Source organism: Hakea prostrata, chromosome 6 (genome assembly GCF_041222555.1).
Source record: "Hakea prostrata isolate BN-2017 chromosome 6, UWA_Hpros_2, whole genome shotgun sequence".
NCBI lineage: Eukaryota > Viridiplantae > Streptophyta > Magnoliopsida > Proteales > Proteaceae > Hakea > Hakea prostrata.
The window spans coordinates 22,066,610-22,087,998 of record NC_142605.1 but is presented as its reverse complement, the minus strand read 5'-3'; the positions used below and the strand labels follow the sequence as shown (position 1 = coordinate 22,087,998).

At 38.6% G+C, this 21,389-nt stretch overlaps 2 protein-coding genes and 1 pseudogene across 3 annotated transcripts; all 3 read right to left on the bottom strand.

Moving 5' to 3' along the window:
- Window positions 1-1,157: 1,157 nt before the first annotated feature.
- LOC149012625 (GEM-like protein 4) lies at window positions 1,158-3,229 on the bottom strand (annotated as a pseudogene). Its single transcript, XR_016173995.1, has 4 exons — window positions 3,009-3,229; window positions 2,809-2,889; window positions 2,261-2,534; window positions 1,158-2,138 (listed from the first exon to the last, which is right to left on the bottom strand). The product of XR_016173995.1 is annotated as a GEM-like protein 4 (transcript).
- An 8,888-nt stretch (window positions 3,230-12,117) lies between these two features.
- Window positions 12,118-18,310, bottom strand: LOC149012624 (GEM-like protein 4). The gene is made up of 6 exons (XM_089157638.1): window positions 18,248-18,310; window positions 15,710-15,929; window positions 14,188-14,295; window positions 13,949-14,029; window positions 13,330-13,604; window positions 12,118-13,220 (listed from the first exon to the last, which is right to left on the bottom strand). The coding sequence occupies exons 1-6, from the start codon at window positions 18,308-18,310 to the stop codon at window positions 12,963-12,965; spliced, it is 1,005 nt and encodes a 334-aa protein (XP_089013764.1). The 3' UTR covers window positions 12,118-12,962.
- LOC149012623 (GEM-like protein 6) lies at window positions 17,819-19,912 on the bottom strand. The gene is made up of 4 exons (XM_089159589.1): window positions 19,655-19,912; window positions 19,457-19,537; window positions 18,933-19,207; window positions 17,819-18,811 (listed from the first exon to the last, which is right to left on the bottom strand). The coding sequence occupies exons 1-4, from the start codon at window positions 19,842-19,844 to the stop codon at window positions 18,635-18,637; spliced, it is 723 nt and encodes a 240-aa protein (XP_089015715.1). The 5' UTR covers window positions 19,845-19,912; the 3' UTR covers window positions 17,819-18,634.
- Between the last annotated feature and the right edge of the window lie 1,477 nt (window positions 19,913-21,389).

Sequence of the window (21,389 nt, the reverse complement as noted above, 5' to 3'; positions counted from 1 at the left end):
AAAAGTAAACCAACCCCTTGGACTGCTACGAAAACACTATGAGATTTCAAAGTAGCACTATATAATTCAAAAAATTTGCCCAATTGAGCGCGTCTAGCATATTCTTTTACAATAGCAAGATCACTATAACTAACTCCATTGAGTTCATCATCATAGAACTCAACAATTACGCCTACTTGTTCGACACAATACTTCAATTCTTCCCTTCTGAAAGGAACATCGACTCTCACAATTTCATCTCTGTCTACCAAAACTGCAAGAAATTTTTCAAAAAAAGTAGGCAAAGAGCATACAAAAGGCTCACGTCCTTCTTTATATCTAAAGACGAATCCAACAGCTATTTCCATCCCCGTTGTCCATTAACCTGTTTTGAACAATCCCCCTTTTGCTAGATTGTTGCCAAAGAAATCATAAAAGACTAATTTTTCAGGAATTTTAGACAAAGCTTTAGATAAACTTTGGTTTTCGGCTAGTCTGCTGCCAACTCTTCGATATATTTCTTGCTGGAAATATCCTTGATCCCATTGATAACAAGTGAACCCAAATAATTCAATGGGAGTAGTTAGTTGTGATTATTGGATAAATGATTGCCATACGTTACAATCCTAATGGTTAATTGCAGGGAATTGTTGGATTGCAAATGACCATATTCTCTCCACCTAATCCATGTTTTTCCACTTCCACTTTGACCCTCTACCCAAGGGGGACGTGATCAACTCACAAGTTATATGGTCAAAAATGCAGCTCTATTAATTTTGTATAAGTTCCTTAATCTCAATTGTCAAAATTGGAATCCTTACTATGGGGTGATTCCTAAATATTTATCGAGTGTCGTGGTGGACGACTACCTTGACTATAGACCTTTGTCTGTCATATTTGGGAGAAGTGTGAGTACCCATAAGATATATTAGTTGCTCTTAGATGATTTCGAAGGGAAACTAGAAGGAAGCACAAAGCAGGGACTTAGAACTTAAAAGTGTTTCCAGAATAAAAGTGAACTTCGTTTTCAAACTTTTCTTTCGTTAATAGATTAGAACAGAACCATGGAACAGTATCATTGAAGTCAAAATACTAGATTAAGGTAAACACAAATTACTCAAAACTATTTCCTTTACATCCAAAGATATCAAACACTTCCTGTTGCATATATGATATATACAAGTTCCATTTACATGAACATGAAGTCTATACATGAAATCATGTGAATATAGTTTCCATCAAACAAAAGAGAGAGAGTTCCAAAAGCCATATACAGGGTGGATTCGTGATGCTTCTTCAATCCAGGCTTTGGTCACAGCTAAATTTTTTAATTCAACTTGCTTTTTTGCCATTAAAATTATATGACAGTTCCATCTCAGCAAATCACTGTTTTGGCCTTGCTAACTCTGAAACATAGCTGATCTCTTAATTTCACAGCCAATGATGATCAACTGTATTGGGAATGCACATATCTTTTGAAACTGGAACTCTGTTCTCTCCTTACTGATTGAGAATCACATGTTGTTCTAAAGCCTCTCCAGAAGCCACAGGCATACCGTGTACTGGGAGTAGTTTTCAGATGGCCTCCTCGGAAAGATTGGATCATGAGGTCCATATAAATTTACCTTCTGTGGTTCTGTCTCATGAGAATGGTTATATGTCTCGAACCTCTTCTCTTTGGTATTGAGAACTGATCAATTCCCTCACTTCTCTTTAGACCCTCAGATCTCATACACAGGGTACTCTAGTTTCTGGAGGTCTCATCAAATTCAAGACAGAAATTTCAATGATATCATACTGCAAGAACAGTTGGCCTGCGCGAAGAAACAACATCTCGTTGGAGATCGAGTAATAACTCGTCCACACGAATGATGGTTGGCATCCGTTAAAAGCTTTAAGAAATATATACATGAAACTTTTGACGAATGCTGAATTCCTGGGCGGAGCAGTCAGTCTCTGTTCTTATAATGACAGAACTGACTCACTTAAGATTCAGAGATGGCCTGTTGAATATACTTGAAAACTTTGAGAAAATTTAAGAAACCCATAAACCAGAACTCAAATTTATCCACGGTAACTACTTGTATGTAATTCTGGTTTGGGTGCTTCACATTTTCACTTTGGTTGGCTCCCTTTATCTTCTTCAATGGAATCATGACCTATATAAGATAACAAAACATGTTTGAGTAAAAAAGAATTCTCTAATAGAGCATGCTACAAAAATGCTGGAAGTATATGTCTTCAGGGATCATTAGTTCCAGAAATTTTATCATGAATTTACCTTGTAAGGTGTTCTGATAATCTCTTGTGTTGGCAAAGTGACTTTAAGAGATCTCTCACTGCAGAAGGCAACGTTTCAGTGGATATAAAGAGAAGCCCTGCAATAGGACCAGCTGTCGTCGACAGATAACATTGGGAAGCATTCAATAGCTTCTCTCCTTCTCCAACATTAAATATCTGCTTGAATAACTTCTCAACACCACCTTCTTTAAGAAGTCTGGCACCTAAGCTCAACTTCCCCTTTACAGTTGCAGATACCTTGGACCCCAATTTAACTGTAAAAATTCAAGAGTTTGGAACAACATTCAAATACTGTTCATTGTTCTAATGGCAATACTAATCTAGAGAAGAAAAAATATTGAAACCTTTGGCTCAGATCAACATAGTTATCAGAAGAGAAATTTCAGAAAACACTTCCAGTAAATTTTAGTGAAATTACTCAGAAAAAAACTACTCAGTTCTTATCATAAAATAATAAAAACAGGGTTTTTTTTTTTTGGGGGGGGGGGGAGGAGGAGAATAACTAAATTCTAGCATGAAGATGCTTACCATGATCACAGAGTCCATGTGTGAACCTGTCGGCTTTTTTCCCCAGCTTATTGATCCGTTCTATCAGTGTTTCAAATCTGTCTGCATTGACAAAGCTAAGCCATCTTAGTGCATAGCTCAGATATTTAAATTATAGCAACTAGTTAGTAAATTAACCCAGGGGGAGAGAGGGAGAGGGAGAGAGAACATAGACTAATTACTTTGTTTGGATCTGGAGGACTCATTTGGAAAGGAAATAAAATATGGGCTCGAAGTTTCTGATCCTGTTGTTTGCTTCTCAGCTGATTTTTCAACCGTGAAGGATACTGAGTTCACTGGGATACCGATGACTTGATCTGGAAATTGGTTCTTCATATTGAAAGAATTCAGATTCAATCTGAGACTACAAGGCCCAAATGTTCTCCACGGCTAAAGAAATGAACTTACAGATTTAAATGCTGGAGCAAAACTTGCAGTTGGTTAGCATATTTAAAGGAACAGGGTTGGGTGGTGAGTGAGTCACAGCATTGTGTTGCCAAGTCATCTATGGGTCATCGACATCAATAAAGACAGATTTGGATAAAGAATGAAAAATATAAAGGTCCCACAGAATTTTCTGTTTGATGGCGCCTTTCAAGTGCTCGGAAAACTGAAACTTTTGATCTTTCTCCATGTGAAAAGCAGGTAGGAGCAGTAGGGGAGCAACAGTAACCAGAAACTTTGTCTTCCCACCATTGTTTCCCTATATAGTTTCCAGGAGATTGACATTGTCAGATACATCTATATTCTTGTTATTTCTTGGTAAAAAATGGAAGATCCATAGAAGAGGTCCCAATATACAAATAAAGTCATTCAGGTCTAAACATTTCAGTTAGTTCAACATTGCCGACTTTCAAAGAGCAGAAAACTTAGACATTTTGATTGCTTGTCTCTGAATCAGCTTTATATATCTTTAATGGTCGAACAAACTGTAGAGCCCACTAATGTTTTTAAAGGAACAGATTGGGTGGTTACTCACACCTTTCAGTTGCAGTGTCATCCATGGCTCATCAACAGGAATAAACAAAACCCACACAGATATGAAAAAAGAAAAACTTCTAGTGGCCACTGTGTCCTTCCATGAATTTTCAAAGAACTTGGAAAAGTTCAGTCTCCCAAGATTAAGAAATTTTGAAATTTTGTAAAAAGCCTTATATTAATGACGATGCACATGTGTGCTTATATGTAAAGTAGGGCTTTTGCGTTTCTTTTTCACTCATCCTGAGGTTGAAGGTAGCGTGGTTAGTAAGAGAAGCAAACTAAGGATCTCTTTTCGTAGTGGCCACCTCATATGAAATAGATACTGAAAGGGGATAGGGCAGCCACATATTTTATGCTTTTGCAAGCAGCGTACTTCTCTGATTAGTCAAAATTTTCTCTGTTCTCCTAAAGATATCATGGACATATGGGAAGTTTCTAGTAGTTACTGATTTTTATCAACTACCCCAACCTAAAGTTTGCAAGCGAAACTGAAAACTTTTCTGGATTTCTTTCTGGAATCTGGACTAAAAAGCACAAGATACTGCTACTAAGGTTAGTCAATCGGTTAAAGACCCGCCCTCCCATGGGTAGGTCTTGGGTCCGCACCCACTTGACGGTATATATTAGTAATTTAGTTCCCACCCCATAGTAACAAGCTACCTTTCCAAATATATATATATATATATATATATATATATATATATATATATATATATATATATATATATATATATATATATATATATATATATATATATATATATATATATATATATATATATATATATATATCAACTATTTCTTGCTGGTTGAGAAAGGGCATGTTCTTTTGCTCAAAATTATTTGCAGAAGAATCAAAGGCATCAAGAACATGAGAAGTGGTTTCAGGTCTCATTTGATGTGACCAAATGGGATGAAACTGTTTATTATTTTTAATATAATAAAATGATAAATACTTCATTTTATTGGATTTATAAATGCGAAAATTTTTCCTTTATTTATTTTAGGAAAGTGTTTTTTATATAGTTCCACATTGGAAACCGAGATGCCGGAATTCAAGTTAATTAATAGGTACTACCTATTAACTTTAATTTATAATAATGAGACACGCCAATGCATGTGCAATGTATGAGCGAAGACAATGTACCGTCCGAGGGTGCAGGCAGTGGGCTGTTTAGGCCTTTTTGGCGCATGCACTTAAGATTGGGTTGTTTAGGCGCTTCGAGTGAGATCAGGACTGAACCGTATATTATATAGGGCGATGAAAGTAGATCCATAAATATCTATTTGATGTTTTAATCTGGATCGTTAGATCGTGCGGCCGAACGATCCGACGGCTCAGAATTAAATGTCGGCATTTGTAACCCTACAGAGAGGTGCACCCATACGAACAAAGTCATGAACTATTTAGAAAAGGCACCTCAATGCCTATAAATACCCTTAGCTTCTCAACAGCAAGACATACGAAAATTCCGAAGTTTTCTCTGTTCTTGAGTTTTGTCTGTGCTTTGCAAAACTTGGGAGATACAACTTTGAATTGGGCTTCTTTGTATCATGGGAGATAGTTCACCAGTACCTCATAACACCTTTGTAGTGAGGGCAAATTACGTCTTAAGGAAAGTAACATTAGTAACACGCCTAGAAGTTCCTACTTTCATACTATGATCTCGTATTCCATTATTTTACAGAAACAACCCGAAAGGTAGCCAAAGCGCATAATCCATATTTCAGATTCTGTTTTGGGTGTAAACAATAAAAGCATACCTCAACCACAATAAATAGACAAATTTTTTTTGTATCAAGGTCTATACCCAACTCTTTTCTACAGGTCTTTCGTTTTTCTTAAGAGTTTGAGCCTTCTTTTCTTACCCATGAAATTGCCTCATTACTTTTTCACCCAAAAAAAAATAGAAATTGTTTCATTACTTCTCTTTTTTTTTTTTTTTTTTTGTTGGTAAAGAAACTATCATTCAACTACACAGGAAGGCAAGGCATCAGAATTACAAAGGTCCAAGAGCCAAGAGGTGGAAAGTGGCCAACTGATCCTCCCTGTAGAGGCAGCGGCCTTCCTAGCCAAAGAGTGTGCTACATGATTACACTCCCTGGGACTAAAAGAGAAGGAACAATCCAAAAAGTAAGAAGATAAGTGAGTAACATCCTCCACAATAGGTTTCAAACTTACAGGGGTAAGGAAGGGATTATGCAGCCAACGAACAACCTCTCGACAGTCACTCTCCACAACAATATAATCAACTCCTTCAGCAACAGCAGCAAGTAGCCCCTCTCGAATACATAATACCTCTCCTTCAGACACCGAACCGAAATCTGATGGGATTGAAACTGCAAGAGTGGGCGCCCCTGTGTCTCCACGAAGAACAAAACCCAATCCTCCTTTCTTCCCTCTTGTAGCAGCATCAGTGTTGAGCTTACAAACTCCTCTAGGAGGTGCTGTCCATTTCAGATTAGTTCTCTCCAATGGTAAAAGAGGAGTGTCATTAGTGGCCAAGACCTGAAAGGCTGCTTGAAAATCTGTTGCACTCCTCAGAGCCTTCTGCACAACCTGCAATGGAGAGAGTTCCACGCCTTCAAAAAGGAGCTTATTACGGGCCAGCCAAATTTCCCAACAGATGAATGCTGAGAGACTTGATATCCCTAACTGATTCCATACTGCTATAAAAGATGGAAGAGACAAGTTAGACAGTGGGGCAGAGAAACCCAAGGGAGAGTGAAACCAGACGGCTCGGGCAAAAGAGCAATCCAACAATAGATGTTCAACAGTTTCCTCATCCCCACCACATCTAGGGTAGCAAGAGTCCCTAGTCAAATGCCTAATTTGAAGAGCCTTTGCAGTAGCTAGACGTCCAGAGAGAGCTCTCCACAGGAAGGTCCGAATTTTTGGGGATGTCTTGCAGCTCCAAATAGCTTTCCAAACTTCTTTAGGGACCTGCATCTGGGACAGTTCAGCACCATGTGCTTCTCTATTCTCTTTGTCTAAAATGTCACATAATCTGTGGTAAGCAGATTTAGTAGAGAATATACCATTTGAAGCTGGACCCCAAATTTGATGGTCTTCTTTTGGAAACAAAGCAAGTTTTATAGAGAGAATGGCCTTTGAATCCTCCTCATGAAACATTTCCCTTATAAGATCAGCCTTCCATACTCTGTTGACTTCATCAATTAAATCAACTACCCAAGTGACCCTCGAAGACCTGAAAGATTGGTGCACAACTTTATATTCAGGGTTTTGAGGAATCCATCCATCCTCCCAAATATTGATTTTCACACCTGTACCAATCCTCCACAATAGCCCTGCTTTTAGAACTTCTCTTCCTTCAAGGATTCCTCTCCAAGCCCAGGAGGGTGACGAGGATAATCTGGCCTCCAAAAAATCACAGTGGGGGAAATAGAGTTTTTTATAAAATTGGGCCCAATAAGATTGGGGATCCGACCAAAGCCTCCAAGCTAATTTACCCAATAAAGCTCTATTATGTAATTCAGGGTCTCTGAAGCCTAGACCCCCTTTCTCTTTTGACTTGCTCATCCTCTTCCATGATATCCAACATACCTTGTGCTCCTTGTCCGTATTGCCCCAATAGAACTGAGAGATCGAGCTCCTTAGCTTCTGATGATGTGCCTTAGGGATCTTAAAATGTGAGGCAGCATAGATGTATCCAGATAAAGCCACTGATTTAATTAAAACCTCCTTCCCCGCATGTGAAAGTAAATTACTTGTCCAACCCTGCATTTTGTTAAGAGTTCTTTCTTCCACATCCTGAAATAGAGTTTTCTTTGACAGTCCAAATTCCACTGGTAATCCCAAATACTTCTTTGGACCCTGCCCATAAGGGATTTTAAGAATACGAGAGAACCACCTTTTGATTCGAGTAGGTGTGTTTGGACTAAAAGTGAGGCATGATTTTTGGCCATTGATTCTTTGGCCACTTGCAGAGCAATAAAAATCAAGACATGCTTTCAGATTGTGGACTTCACTCAATCCCACTTCAGCAAATAAAATACTGTCATCTGCAAAGAGTAAATGGGAAAGAGGAGTGCTTCTATTCCTGACCTTGATCCCATGAATAAAACCATTGTTTTCTGCTTCAATCAAAATGGCACTCAAAGCCTAGGAGCATAACACAAATATGGAGGGGGAGAGGGGATCACCCTGCCTGATACCTCTAGATGGAGTAATGGTAGGTTGAGGTATACCATTCACTAATATGCTATAAGATACTGAGGTAAGACAAGACATGACCATCTTCACCCACTTGCCTGAGAAGCCAAGTGCACTGAGAACCTTTTCTACAAAATTCCACTCCATCCTGTCATATGCCTTGGTCATATCTAACTTGATAGCCATGAGCCTTTTCTTCCCTTTCTTTTTCTTCCTGATATAATGGAAGGCCTCATGGGCCATGAGGACGTTGTCAGAGATCAATCTCTGAGGGATGAAAGCTGACTGAGTAGGGGAAATAATATTATCCAGGTGGACCTTGAGTCGGGTGGCTAGAATTTTGCTCACAATTTTACTTGTGACATTACACAAGCTAATAGGTCTGAAATGGTCAACCTTCTCTGGTTGGTCAACTTTAGGGATCAAACATAGATAAGTCACATTTGCATCCTTGGACATGCAACCCGAATTGAAAAATTCATAAACAAAGTTACAAACATCAGTACTTACCAGCTGCCAGAATTTCTGGAAGAAAGCAGGGGGTAGACCATCAGGACCAGGAGATTTGAGAGGTGCCATGTCCCAAACAGCTTTCTTGATTTCCTCCTCAGTGGGTGTAGAGCATAATCTATCATTAATGTCCTGAGAGACTGAGTTGTTAAGAGCTGATAAAGCAAGCTGCAAGGCTTCCTCATCAATTGGTTCTGAGGAAAAAATCTTCTCATACTTCTCTTGAATGATATTCTTAATGTCCTTTTCCGATTCAGCCCAAGTCCCATCAAGGTTCTTTAAAGCCAGAATTTTGTTTCGTTTCCTTCTTTGTATGGCACAAGTATGAAAGAATTTTGTATTCCTATCCCCTTCACGTGCCCAATGTAACTTTGCCTTCTGTAGCCAATGCACTTCCTCCCTTTGATAGGCCACCCGAAGGTGCTCTTGAATTTCACATTCCCTAGATTGATTCAAATCCGAAGGAGGTGCATCTTGTAGATATTCGAGTTCCTTGAGCAAAGTAGCAATTCTGCTATTGATATTACCAAACACCTTTAGATTCCAATCTGAAAACACTTCCCTGCATTTATGGCTCTTCTGCTGAATTATGTCACTAGCTCTACCATATGATGGTATATTCCATGCTCGTTTGGCTATTTCAGCACATTGCTCATGGGAAAACCACATGACCTCAAATCTGAAAGGTTTGGGGCCCTTGGGAATATGACCTTGAGTATCTACTGTGATGGGAAAATGATCAGAACCTATAGCTGATTTTACCCGAACAACAGCATTAGTAAATAATCTTACCCATGCAGCATTAGCAATCACTCTATCAAGTCTGATTTTAACATTGGCATCACTCCTCCTCTTGTTTGTCCATGTGAATTGAGCTCCTTGAGATTTAACATCAATCAGTTGGCAATCATTCAAGAATTGCCTAAAATGATCCATGTCATGAGAATCAGATTGGTTTCCCCCCAGCTTTTCTTTCCATTGCAGGTATGAATTAAAATCGCCAATGCATGCCCAAGCCTCCTCCCTTCCATCACCCAGTTTTTTAATTCTGTTCCAGACCAAGTGTCTCTTCTCCTTAACAGGGTCCCCATAGACGAAGGTAAGAAAAAAGCAAGACTCACCTCTAGGCTGAATATATGTATCTATCAACCGATTATCTGCGTAGAGAATCTGAACTTTAATCTCATCAGTCCATAGAATGGAGAGACCCCCAGCAGTGTTTAAAGGAGGTATAGAGAAATGGTGGGGCATCTTCAATCTACGACAAACAGCCTTGAGCTTAGTACCTGGATTTTTTGTTTCCATTAGGAATACTAATTCAGGTTTGACATCCTGCATGAGCCTTTGAAGAGAACGAACTGTCAAGTGGCTCCCAATACCTCGACAGTTCCATGAGATTAGTCTCATGGGGCCCTTTGGGGCTGCATACCCCCAGCCGCCAAGGGGTTTACCATTAAAAAAGGAGTCTCAAGATCAGCTGCATCATGCTCCATGAATTCGGGATCCTCACTCTCCATATCTGTCTTAGTTCTTTTGCATCTGTTCACAGCTCTTACTGTTGGGTGATTTTGTGAGGTAGAGGAAGGTGGCTGATTAGGACTAATGAGTGCTGGAGAAACAGACATGTTAGTAGAGGTAATATTTAGGGAAGAGGTAGGGGAGATATGGATGGGGTCGGGATGGTGTGAGTCTTCATTACCCGTGCTAAGAAGAGGTATGTTTCCTTGTGGAAGAAGAGGACGTTGACTGGTGGAATTGGATTGATAATTGTTGTTGGCTGAAGGTGGGCTATATTGATGAGCATGAAGAGAAAAGTTTGAGTGATGGGCTTGGGCTTGTGGGCTGGTCCATTGGTTAGAAATTGTAGATGAAGGTTTTATGGAGATACTATTTAAAATGGGTAAAAGGTTATTAAGGTGTGTAAGCACTGCTGGATTCTGGGCCAGATGGGCCTGAAGAGAATTTAAGATCTGTGATTGTGAGACATTAGTATCGGGTGGCTGTTGAGATGTGACAGAAGAGTGTAATGTTGGGTATTGTATGGGGAGTACGTTGGTTGAAATTTCAACGCGAGGTTCCGCCGAATGTTGAAGTATGTCAGAGTGTGGACGGATTGTGTAGGGAGCACGTTGGTTGTACTCAGCCATAGAGTTGGTACCACGTGGCACAGTAGATGTCAGATTTTCAAACTGTTGGGTTCTCGAGGTTTCATGGAACAGACGAGTTGCAGGACTTGCCGAACCTTGAACAGTCACCGCCGTTTCAACCGGAGTTGGAAAATTCTGCTGCCCTTGAATCATTCCATCAACAAAACTAGGAGCCAGGTTGATGAGACGAGGTGGAAGGACTAAGGCTCTCAATCGGGTATCCAATGTTGCTTTCGGGGCCTGGGAGCAAGACTCAGTGTTGCAGTGGCCATGGGAACGAGAATGCTGCACTTGATCGGAGAAGAAGAGTTGACACAGACTAACGTCATGGCCGAGCATACCGCAATACGAGCAAAATATGGGAATCCGTTCATATTGCACTGAGAAAATCATAGCTTCTCCATTTCTTCGCAGCACCTGAATTTCAGATTTAAGAGGGCGTCTAACATCCATTCTAATTCTGCAACGGATATAATTTCGCAAGACACTCCTACCATCCCCTGTTATTAGCATGACCTTCTTTGGCATTCCCAACTGATGAGCTATCTTCCACCCAAAGTTTAACTTAAACAGTTCAATGGGAACCTCATGTATTTGAGCCCAAAAATCGGTAAATAAGAAGGAGCTTGGAGTGGAGCGAGACCAACGCTCTAGCACAATAAGGTTACCCGCCACCGCCCAGGGTTCACCTTGTAGAACATTCTTCACATCAATCTCATGGTTGAAATGGAACGTGAAACAAAAGTCAGAAACTTGCTCTGTATGAACCCCATGTAATAAATTCCAAGCTTTAATCAGGCCCTTCAGTAATGGCTTGACGTCTAAAGGGTTTCCCAGCCAATATCTTACCTACCAGGACTAGCTCCTCCTTCTGGTCCAGAAGTTCTTCCTCTTCCTCATCAAGAACAAAAGGTTCTTCAATATCAGGTTCATAGTTAGGAGAATACTGGTTCATGGGTTGTTGATTAGATGGGTCAGGAGGTGGACGCGAGTGAGACGATTCTCCCCGCATGGTGAATACAGATACTAGGTGAGTTACAGCTTTCTATTCCGGTAAGGACAAGGGACACTCCGGTAAGGAGGACAATACACTCCGGTAAAGGAGGACAATACACTCCGTTAAGGAGGACAAAACACTCCGGCAGCAGATCTTCTCTGAAGAAGAGAAACCTTCACTACATTCAAGTTTCTGCTAGCTTAGCTTCTTTTCATTACTTCTCTACAATGATAGTAGTTGCTCTTCAAGGATTTCAGAGGGAAGAAGGAAACAAATATTAGACCTCTAATTCTTCCTGAAAGGGCTCTCTACTGAAGGGAGGGGGTGACTTGTAGGCTAAATTTTACTTCTGAGGCACTTTCCTAGTGAATTATATAAACTATTAAGGAAACAATAGACTAGATTAAGCCACTCAAAGCTTAAGGAATTTCGTCACATTCAAAGATCAAAATGATTTCTGCCCAAAAAACTAAGGGGGAAAGATGCAAAAGATTTTCTCTGCTTTTTGTGGACGTAAGTTTTATTGGCCAAAAAAATAATAATTATAGATATAAACATAAAGCCTATACATTCGCACAGTAAAATTACATTAGAAGAAAAGAAGCAAAAATGAGAAGTGGTTCCAGGCACCATATACAAAGGCTTGACAAATTCAGTAAAATGGATTCTTGAAGCTTCTTCAGTCAAGGCTTTGAGGGACTAAATTTTGCATCACAACTTTGCCTTCTTTACTGTTTAAATTTGTATAACAATTACATCTCAGCAAGACTGTGTTGGCTCAAATCTACATGAAACAGAGCTGATCTTGCCTTTATAGCCAATTACCATCATTTGTGTGGAGAATGCACCTGTTAACTGTAATTAGATCAACGTTTTCTTTGCACTGGTTAACAACCACATGACATTTTCTGGTTAGGAACTGAAAAAGCCTTTGGATTCTGGACCTTAAGACCTGCTTCACAGTAAATCTTCAAGATATGCCAGAGCCAAAGTAAGTAATTGCATCATGCATTGCGAGGGACCTTCATTTACCTACCACAAAGATAGCATCAAAAGGTCTAGAAAAGTTTTTTCTTCTGTGCTTTATACTTCTCATGGGTGTGCTACATTTCTTGAACTTCTTCACTTGAAGATGGAGCTGATCTATTTCTCATCCTTCCTTTTCAGTGTCTCAAATCTCACATGCAGGGCACTTAAGTTTTGGGAGATGTCAATTAATTCATGACAGAAACTTTATATGGGACAGAAAGAGCAGTCAGACAGGTACCAAGAATCATCATCACCTGGGAGACCATTCAAGCTAACTTCTCCACACCTATGTAGAGATTTAAGACATATCTACATGCTTAATCTTGGCTGAATTCCAGGAAGGGAAAGTCAATTTCTGTTGATACGTGTCGAGAACTGACTCACTTAAGATTGGAGGTGGCTGTCGAATACATTTCAAAGCTTTCGGAGAATTTACAAAACCCAGAAACCAGAACTCAAATTTATCCAAAGTTACTACTTGTATGTACTTCTGGTTTGGATTCTTCACATTTTCACTTTCGTTGGCTCCCTTTATCCTCTTTAATGGAATCATGACCTGTAAAATGATAATAAGAATTTGTCGAGTGAATATTCAATATGACCATCTGAAGAAAGACTGGTATAGAGATTTTGAAAAAGTTCTGAATTTTCAATCCTTAATTTACCTTGTAAGGTGTTCTGATCAACTCTTGTGTTGGCAGAGTGACTTTAAGAGACCTCTCACTCCAGAAGGCAACATTTTCAGTGGAGATAAAGAGAAGCCCTGCAATAGGACCAGCTGTTGTTGACAAATAGCATTGGAAAGCATTCAACAGCTTCTCTCCCTCTCCAACATTGAAGATCTGCTTGAATAGTTTGTCAACACCACCTTCTTGGAAAATTCTGGCACCCAACCTCAACTTCCCCTTCATGGTGGCAGATACCTTGGGCCCCAATCTAACTGTAACATCCAACAATTCAGAACAATATTCAGATACTGATCCACTATTTTATACAATGACAATACTAGTAGAAAGAGGAAATATGACTGAAAATTTTGACTCAGACAAATCTGATTCAATTTCAAAGTTAAATGTTCAGGTTACCAGTTTCACGTTCAGTTTCTCTTCTGATAATTTCTCATTCAACTACCAAAAGAGAATTTCTGAAAACATGTTCGTGTAATTTTAGTCAAAAACTAGAAGCCCACAAAGGCTCTCCACGTCTCATACAGAGAACAGTCCCTATCTCCTGGAAAAAAGAGGGAAGATACAGATGATGTTAACCTAACCAGAAGATAATTACCATGCTCACAAACTCCATGTGTGAAACTATCAGCCCTTTTTCCAAGCTTGTTGACCCATTCCATTAGGGTTTTAACTTTATCTGCATTGTCAAAGTCAAACCATCAATGCATAGCTCAAAGATTTAAATTCTGTAGTTATAGCTAATAGTCTAGCAAATATGTTGTTGAATATATGCAATACATATGAGAGAGAGAGAGAGAGAGGGGGGGGAGGGAGGGAGGGAGAGAGAGAAATTACATTGTTTGGATCTGGGAGACTCCTTTGAAGGAGTGGAAATAAAATATGGAGCAGTTTGTTTCTCTGCAGATTTTTCAACCGTATAAGATACTGAGCTCACTGGAATTCCTACAACATGATTCAGAAATTGGTTCTTCATATTGAATGAAAATCTGCAGAGGGTTCCTATTTGAAAATCGTTCTTTCTTATCTAGCCTACAAAACCCAAATGTTCTACACTGCCAAAGAAGAAGATGAATGGCGTTCACCGTTGAAGCAAAACTTGCATTTTGGTAGTATATATAAAGGAATAGAGTAGGTAGTGAATCACAACATTCTGTTGCTAAGTCATCTATGGCTCATCAACATCAAGACAGACAGAGATATATGTATAAGAAAAGGGAAAGTAAAGGAACTGTAGATAAATAAAAAATTCATGTGATATGATTGCTTGCCATGGAGTCAGCATTGTCCATCCCAGCATTATATACATGATACAATCAATAGAAACAGAGGAAATTGGCACTCATTCCATGCAAACAAACCATATGTCTGCCATAAAGATTGTAATCCCTGAGTCAAAGAAGCGTATAATCTATAAAGATTCGACATTTTTATACTATTTCTCTCTGACTCACCATGAGCTTCCCTTGTCTGTGCTGGGAACATGGCTTAGTGATACTATTACTTTAGAATTCACATTTAACAAATAAAAATCCAATGATTAAATAACATACTGATTAGTATATTGATCTGACAAAAATTTGAACTTAATATTGCAACTACAGTCAGATTATACCAATCAATTAGAAAACCCAACTACCACTTCTTCCTAAAAAATTTATTAAAGATGCACAAACTGAATTCAAAACCTTTCCTAGGAAGTAAAGCCAATTGCATAAAGCCTTCTATTAATGACAATGCACATGCATGCTTACATGCAAAGCAGGGTTTTAGCATTTCTTTAACTCATTCTGAGGTGGAAGCGAGTGTGGTTCGTAGGCCAGGAAACTAGGATGATTCAGTTTTTTCCATAGTGTTCCACCTCATCAACAATGGATGTGGAAAGGGGGATAGGGCAGCAACCCATATTTTATGCTTATGCAAGCAGGGAAATGGCATCACCGCATCAGATGTGAATCAGCTACTGCCTCTTATAGGCCAGGCGAAAGAACAAATATCCCATTTTGTGGGGTTTTGAAGCTTTAATTGGGTCCCTGAAAACATTATCATATCAAGTGTAAAGCAACACATAATTGATTCATCAACCCCACCTCCCACTCTCAGGGACTCACTTTGGCATCACACAATCCCTCTTTATGAACAAATCTGGTTAGTCAAAGATTCATCTCTGTGCTCTCCCAAAAAAAAATCATGGACCGGTGGAAAGTTTCAATTAGTCATTTATTTTATCAACTACCCAACCGAAAGATTCGGGAGCAAAAATAAAAAGTGTTCTAGCAACTACAAGAACCCCAGAAATTGCTACCTAGGGTTGATCAAGAACTTTGTTGGAAATGCACAGATTTCAGATATTACTCACCAACTGAAATGGGCTTGTTTCTCTGATCTGGATTATATCTTCTGTTCCGTTGCTGTACAATCCCCTGGAATGTAGAAGAAAGATGAACATCAAGAACATGAAAAATGGTTTCTCTTCTCACCAGGGGAGGACCTCCTTCCCTGGTGATGAAGGGTCTACCAGATAACCTTCTAAGAATTAGTTCTTTCTGTATCTTCCGAGTTGTGTGGGACTTGAGAGGCTGAAAATATATCAAACAAACTCAATCCACAAATCACCATTATTACCACTATAATACACCTTGGGATCCTAAATTTTAATGTTTGATTGTCATTTTTGACCACCAAAATCCAAAGTAAAATGGGTTTTATCAAATATTTATTTTCTTGGGATATAATTACTTTAGCGGCTGAACAAAGGATAGAAATTTCTACTCTGAAATGAAAAAGTATGAACCATAATTTTCATTTCGACCACAAATTTCAAACTAGAATTGTATTGAATACTTAACCAAAGGAAAGGATTAGGTCAGTTTTTTAAAATTCTATTTTTGACTTGGGATGCATTTGTTTGATGGTACAAAATGGAGTCGACAAAAAGATATAATTGGGAGATCACTAGTTTCAATGAAATCTCAAAACATAGTTTATTACCAAGTACAAAATGCTAGCAAAATTTGGTTGTTTTGCCTCTTGGAGAAACTGGCAAAATAGCAAAATTCTCCAATATTTCTGTTGAAATTTTGCCCCTGTTTCAGTAGGATTTCAACCCCAAGTTTTGAAGGGTATTTATGTCATTTTTTTTGCTGAACTTTGATGTTTAACCTAATTTTAGGCTGATAAATATACTGGGAGCTCTATTTTGACCCAAACATCAACTAAATTGATGTTCTTGATCAGGACATACTCAATATGTGTTTTGACTATCAAATTTCATTGCCTAATGGGTTTTTGGGCCACTTTTAGTTTTCTAATTAGATTTGAGTTTTTTTTCATTTTGAGTCATTTTAGCTTTGTTATTCATATATATTGCATAAATGTCGAAATTGAGCAAAATAGAGGAAAATGCAAAAAATATGAGAGAAAAACCCTAGAAAACAAAGAAAATTTGAATAAAAATTCACCTAAATATATCGCGAGAAATCAATAAATTGGCTATATAGCACCAATTCAATGATAAAGTGGCAAATTATCACGATATTTTGGTGATTTATTGATAATATTGTTTTTGTCCCCTATTTCGGTTAATTACCTTCCAAATTGGAAGAATTTCGCCAAGTTTTGGCCGAAACTTCCTACCATGGTTTATTAGGTTCGATGGAGTGAGAAAATGAGCAAACAAACTTATAATGACATCCCACTTCCCACAAAAAAAAAAAAACCTTTCATTTTCAATTTTTCTGCAAAATCCTTTCTTATTATTTTCTAGTCTCCATTCCACTATTAGTGCGTCCTATCTATTTATTTTTTCCATTTTTTTTTTGGGCAAAGATAGTTATATTATATCAATTTAATTCTCACCCCTTTTATCTTACAAATAATCAAACTTAAGTATTTTAACCTAGTGTTGAGCATCCTAATCCCAACTACAAAATAATATAACGATGCATAACTTCATATTACTCTCACTTTAATAAAAATAAATAAAATAAACATTGAACCCTGACCTCGTGAAAAACCATAATATGACCCAAACTTGCTCGACCTAGCTTGCCCTTGGGGTCAAAATTTTGAGCCCACTACGGGCCTCACCCTACTCAAGTTCAGAGTGATTTTGAGTCATTAGAGCCAAAATTGCACAAATAATCTCAAAAGTTCATTCTAATGAAAACATCTTCCACAAGTACTTGGATGATTAGTGGTTTATGGCAATACAATTTCCTACCATGGGTTTGCAGAAAAATTTTGCCCATCTTGGAGGGCTTCTACCATATGGATTAGCTCACTTCACATGAAATCCTATGAACCATATGAGGTCATTTTAGCCATCAACGTACACAAAAATGTTTACAGATTTCCCAAGCTAAATTGAAAGTTGATCAACATCAACCCCAGCATATCATTGAAGCCAGATACTGGATTAAGGTTCACATATTACTTGAGGCCATTTCTTGCATATCAATCAAATACTCAAAAGATGCTTTATGTTTGGTAAGCACAAGTTTCATTAGCATAAGCATGAAGACTATACATTAATTAATACATACAAGTAAATATTTACAAGAAGATAAGCAAAAATGAGATGTGGTTCCAGGCACCACATAATTATTGATTTTTTATGCTTCTTTAACCAACAATTCCATCGCAGCAAGCCTGTACATTGTCTCAAATCTCCCTGAAACATAGTTGATCTTCCTTTTGTTTTGCACTGGTTGACAACCACATTGTGGTTCCTTGGTTGGAAACTGACAACCCTATCAAATCTTCTTGGATTACAGATGATATGATGTGGGTTTGGATCCTGAAACTGCAACTAGCTTCCTCATGAACCCCAAAGATATGGAAGAGCCAGAACCCAGAAGCAGAGGCACCAAGAACTTAACATAAGCTTTCACATTGCCCTCTCATCCAGAAGGTCAGACCTAGAGGTTTTACCTTCCAAGCTTCCTTCTGTCATGGCCATCCTTATATAGCTTGAACTTCTTCAATTGAGGTCAGAGAGATGATCAGTTTCTCCTCCTTCAGTGTATTAAATATTATATTCAGTGCACCCGAGGTTCAGAGATATTATCGAAATCTCCACAGGAAATTTTGAGATGTGAAACTGAATGATCCAGACTGGCACAAAGAATACATTTCAAGAATCCTTTTCAGATAGCTTCTTCATTGGCATGATGGTTGCGACTCCAGCACCAGCATCAAGAAATACAAATAACATATGATGCTTTAACCTCTGCCGAAGAAGAAACAGTCAGTTCCCTTGTTAAATGGCAGAAAACTGACTCACTTAAGATTGAGAGATGATGGCCTGCTCAATATGCTTGAAAGCTTTCTGATAATTTAGAAAGCCCATAAACCAGAACTCAAATTTATCCACAGTGACGACTTGTATGTACTTCTGATTTGGATTCTTCATATTTTCACTTTGGTTGGCTCCCTTTATCTTCATTAGTGGAATCATGACCTGTAAAAGATAACAAGGAAGTGCTGAGTGAATATTTTATAGGATCAACCGAATTAAAATTAGGTGGAGAAAACACGAGATTTTCAAGAACTTTAAGCTTTGGAGTTTCTCTTGAATTTACCTTGTAAGGTGTCCTCATCAACCCTTGTGTTGGCAGAGTGAAAGTAAGAGATCTCTCACTGCAGAAAGCAACATTTTCTGTGGAGATAAAGAGGAGACCTGCAATAGGACCTGCTGTTGTCGACAAATAACATTGAGAAGCATTCAATAGCTTCTCTCCTTCTCTGACTTTGAAGATCTGCTTGAATAACTTCTCAACACCACCTTCCTTGAGAATTTTGGCACCCAATCTCAACTTCCCCTTCACAGTTTTAGAGACCTTGGGACCTAATTTAACTGCAACATACAATAATTTGGAACAATATTAGATACTGTTCAATCTTCTAAGAGTTGAAATTGTCCCCACTAGTTCAGAAAACATGTCCACTTATTTTTAGTAAAAGCTTGATGCTCAGAAGAAAGACTCTGCAGTTCTCATATATGAAACAGTTTTTAATATAGCAAGCTGAAAAAAAGTGGAGAAGAACCAGGGAAAGAAGATGGGGAAAGTAAATAGATACTAAAAAACAGCAAGAAGATGATTACCATGTTCACAAATTCCATGTGTGAAACTGTCAGCCTTTTCTCCCATCTTTTTCATCCATTCTATCAGTTTGTAACTTATATCTGCATTGACAAGGCTAAACCATGAATTCATATCTAAAAATTGAATAACTTTTGTTCATAGCTAATAATTTAACAAATTAGCTGTTGCATATTTGCTATGAGAGAAAGAGAGATTACATTGTTTTGATCTGGCAGACTCCTTTGAAGGAGTGGGAACAAAATATGGGCTAGCAGTTTCTGGTACAGATATGGGTTTCTCTGCTGATTTTTCATCGACCGTGTAGGATACTGAGCTCACTGGAATTCCAATGACATGATTTGGGAATTGGTACTCCATATTTGATGAACACATATTCAATTTGTTCATGCTTCCTATTTGAAACGCCTAGTCTCTCTTATATCCAAAATTTTCTCGTCAGCCAGTGAAGAAGATGAATGGCCTTGACTGGTGGAGCAAGACTTGCATTTTGGTAATATATATACAGGAACAGAGTTGGATGGTGAATCACAAGATTTTGTTTCCAAGTCATCTATGGCTCATCAACAGAGATAAAGAAAGCAAAAGCAAAAGATACTATAGGTACACAGAAAATTGATATGATTTAATACAATCAATTGAAACAGAAGAACATGGAAGCAGAGGGTTAAAAAAAGACAATTACATAAAGCATTGTATTAATGAGCATAAAGCAGGGGTTTCTGAGGTGGAAGGGTGTATGGTATGTAGGCCAGGAAAGAAAGAAGCTTGAGTTCTTTCCGTAGTGTCCACCTCATTGAAAATAGAAACAGAAAGGGGGATAGGGCAGCAAACCATAGATTATGGGTTTGAAGGCACGAAAATGGCATCAGTGCATCAGAATTGCATCAGCTATTACCTCTCATAGGCAAGGCAAGAGAACAGATAACTGATACTATGGGGCTTTGAAGCTTCTATTGGATCCTTTTGCCTTATTATAATTGATGCTTCAACCCAAACTCCACTCCTCTAGGGATCAAAAAAAAGGCATGGTGTATCATTCTTAAAGATATCATTGACCAGAGGGAACTTTTCAGGTAGTTACTGAAATTAATCAAGTACCCAACTGAAAATTGGCAAAGGAAAACTGAAAATCCCCAGTTCATTATTGTTAGTGCTTCTGAGTGTTATTCAAGAAAGCTTTTCTTTGCTTCTGAGGGATAATCAAGGAATTTGGTGGACTATGTCAAATATGAAAAATGTAAGATGTTTTTAATCAAATCTTTGTTGGCTTAGTGAATGTAAGAGATCTGTCACTGCATGGGGAATACGATGAGTGAGGAAGACCAGGAGGGGAATATACAGAGATTGAAAACAAGGTTGCCTTCATAGTTTTGGTTTATTGTCTTTTTTTAATGGTTTAGAATAGAAACTAATAAAATGACCAGAAAATAAACTGCACAAGAGCTGAATCGAATGGAATTCTCCTATTAAATAGCAAGGAGTTAGCATGACTGACACCCCCTCTTCCTCCAGAGATCCTCCCCCCCCCCCAAGTCCTCACTCTTCTCCCCTACCCTGCATTTCATCCAACCCTCATCTGATAGCTCCACCTTGTTTGCCCTCTGTCCCACTTCTTCTCTGGCCCCTGGCATCTCTAAGTGGAAGTCATGCCTCATTGGAAACTTCATCGGCCCTCATCCCCCTTCAAAGTTGTTCAAGCATCTCTCTCTAATAAGTCGAATGCTTCTAGCTCTCTTCACACCTATTTGCTTAAAGGTGTAATTGTCTTTCATTTTCTCAAATGAGAATGACAAGGTCTGCACCATGGATGGTGCTCCCTGCCAAGTCAATAACAAGCAAATCTACCTCCAGCAATGGGCTCCGGACAGGAATCTGGAAAAAAATGACCCTGCAAGCCATCCCCCTCTGGGTTACTCTCCCAAGTCATTTTAG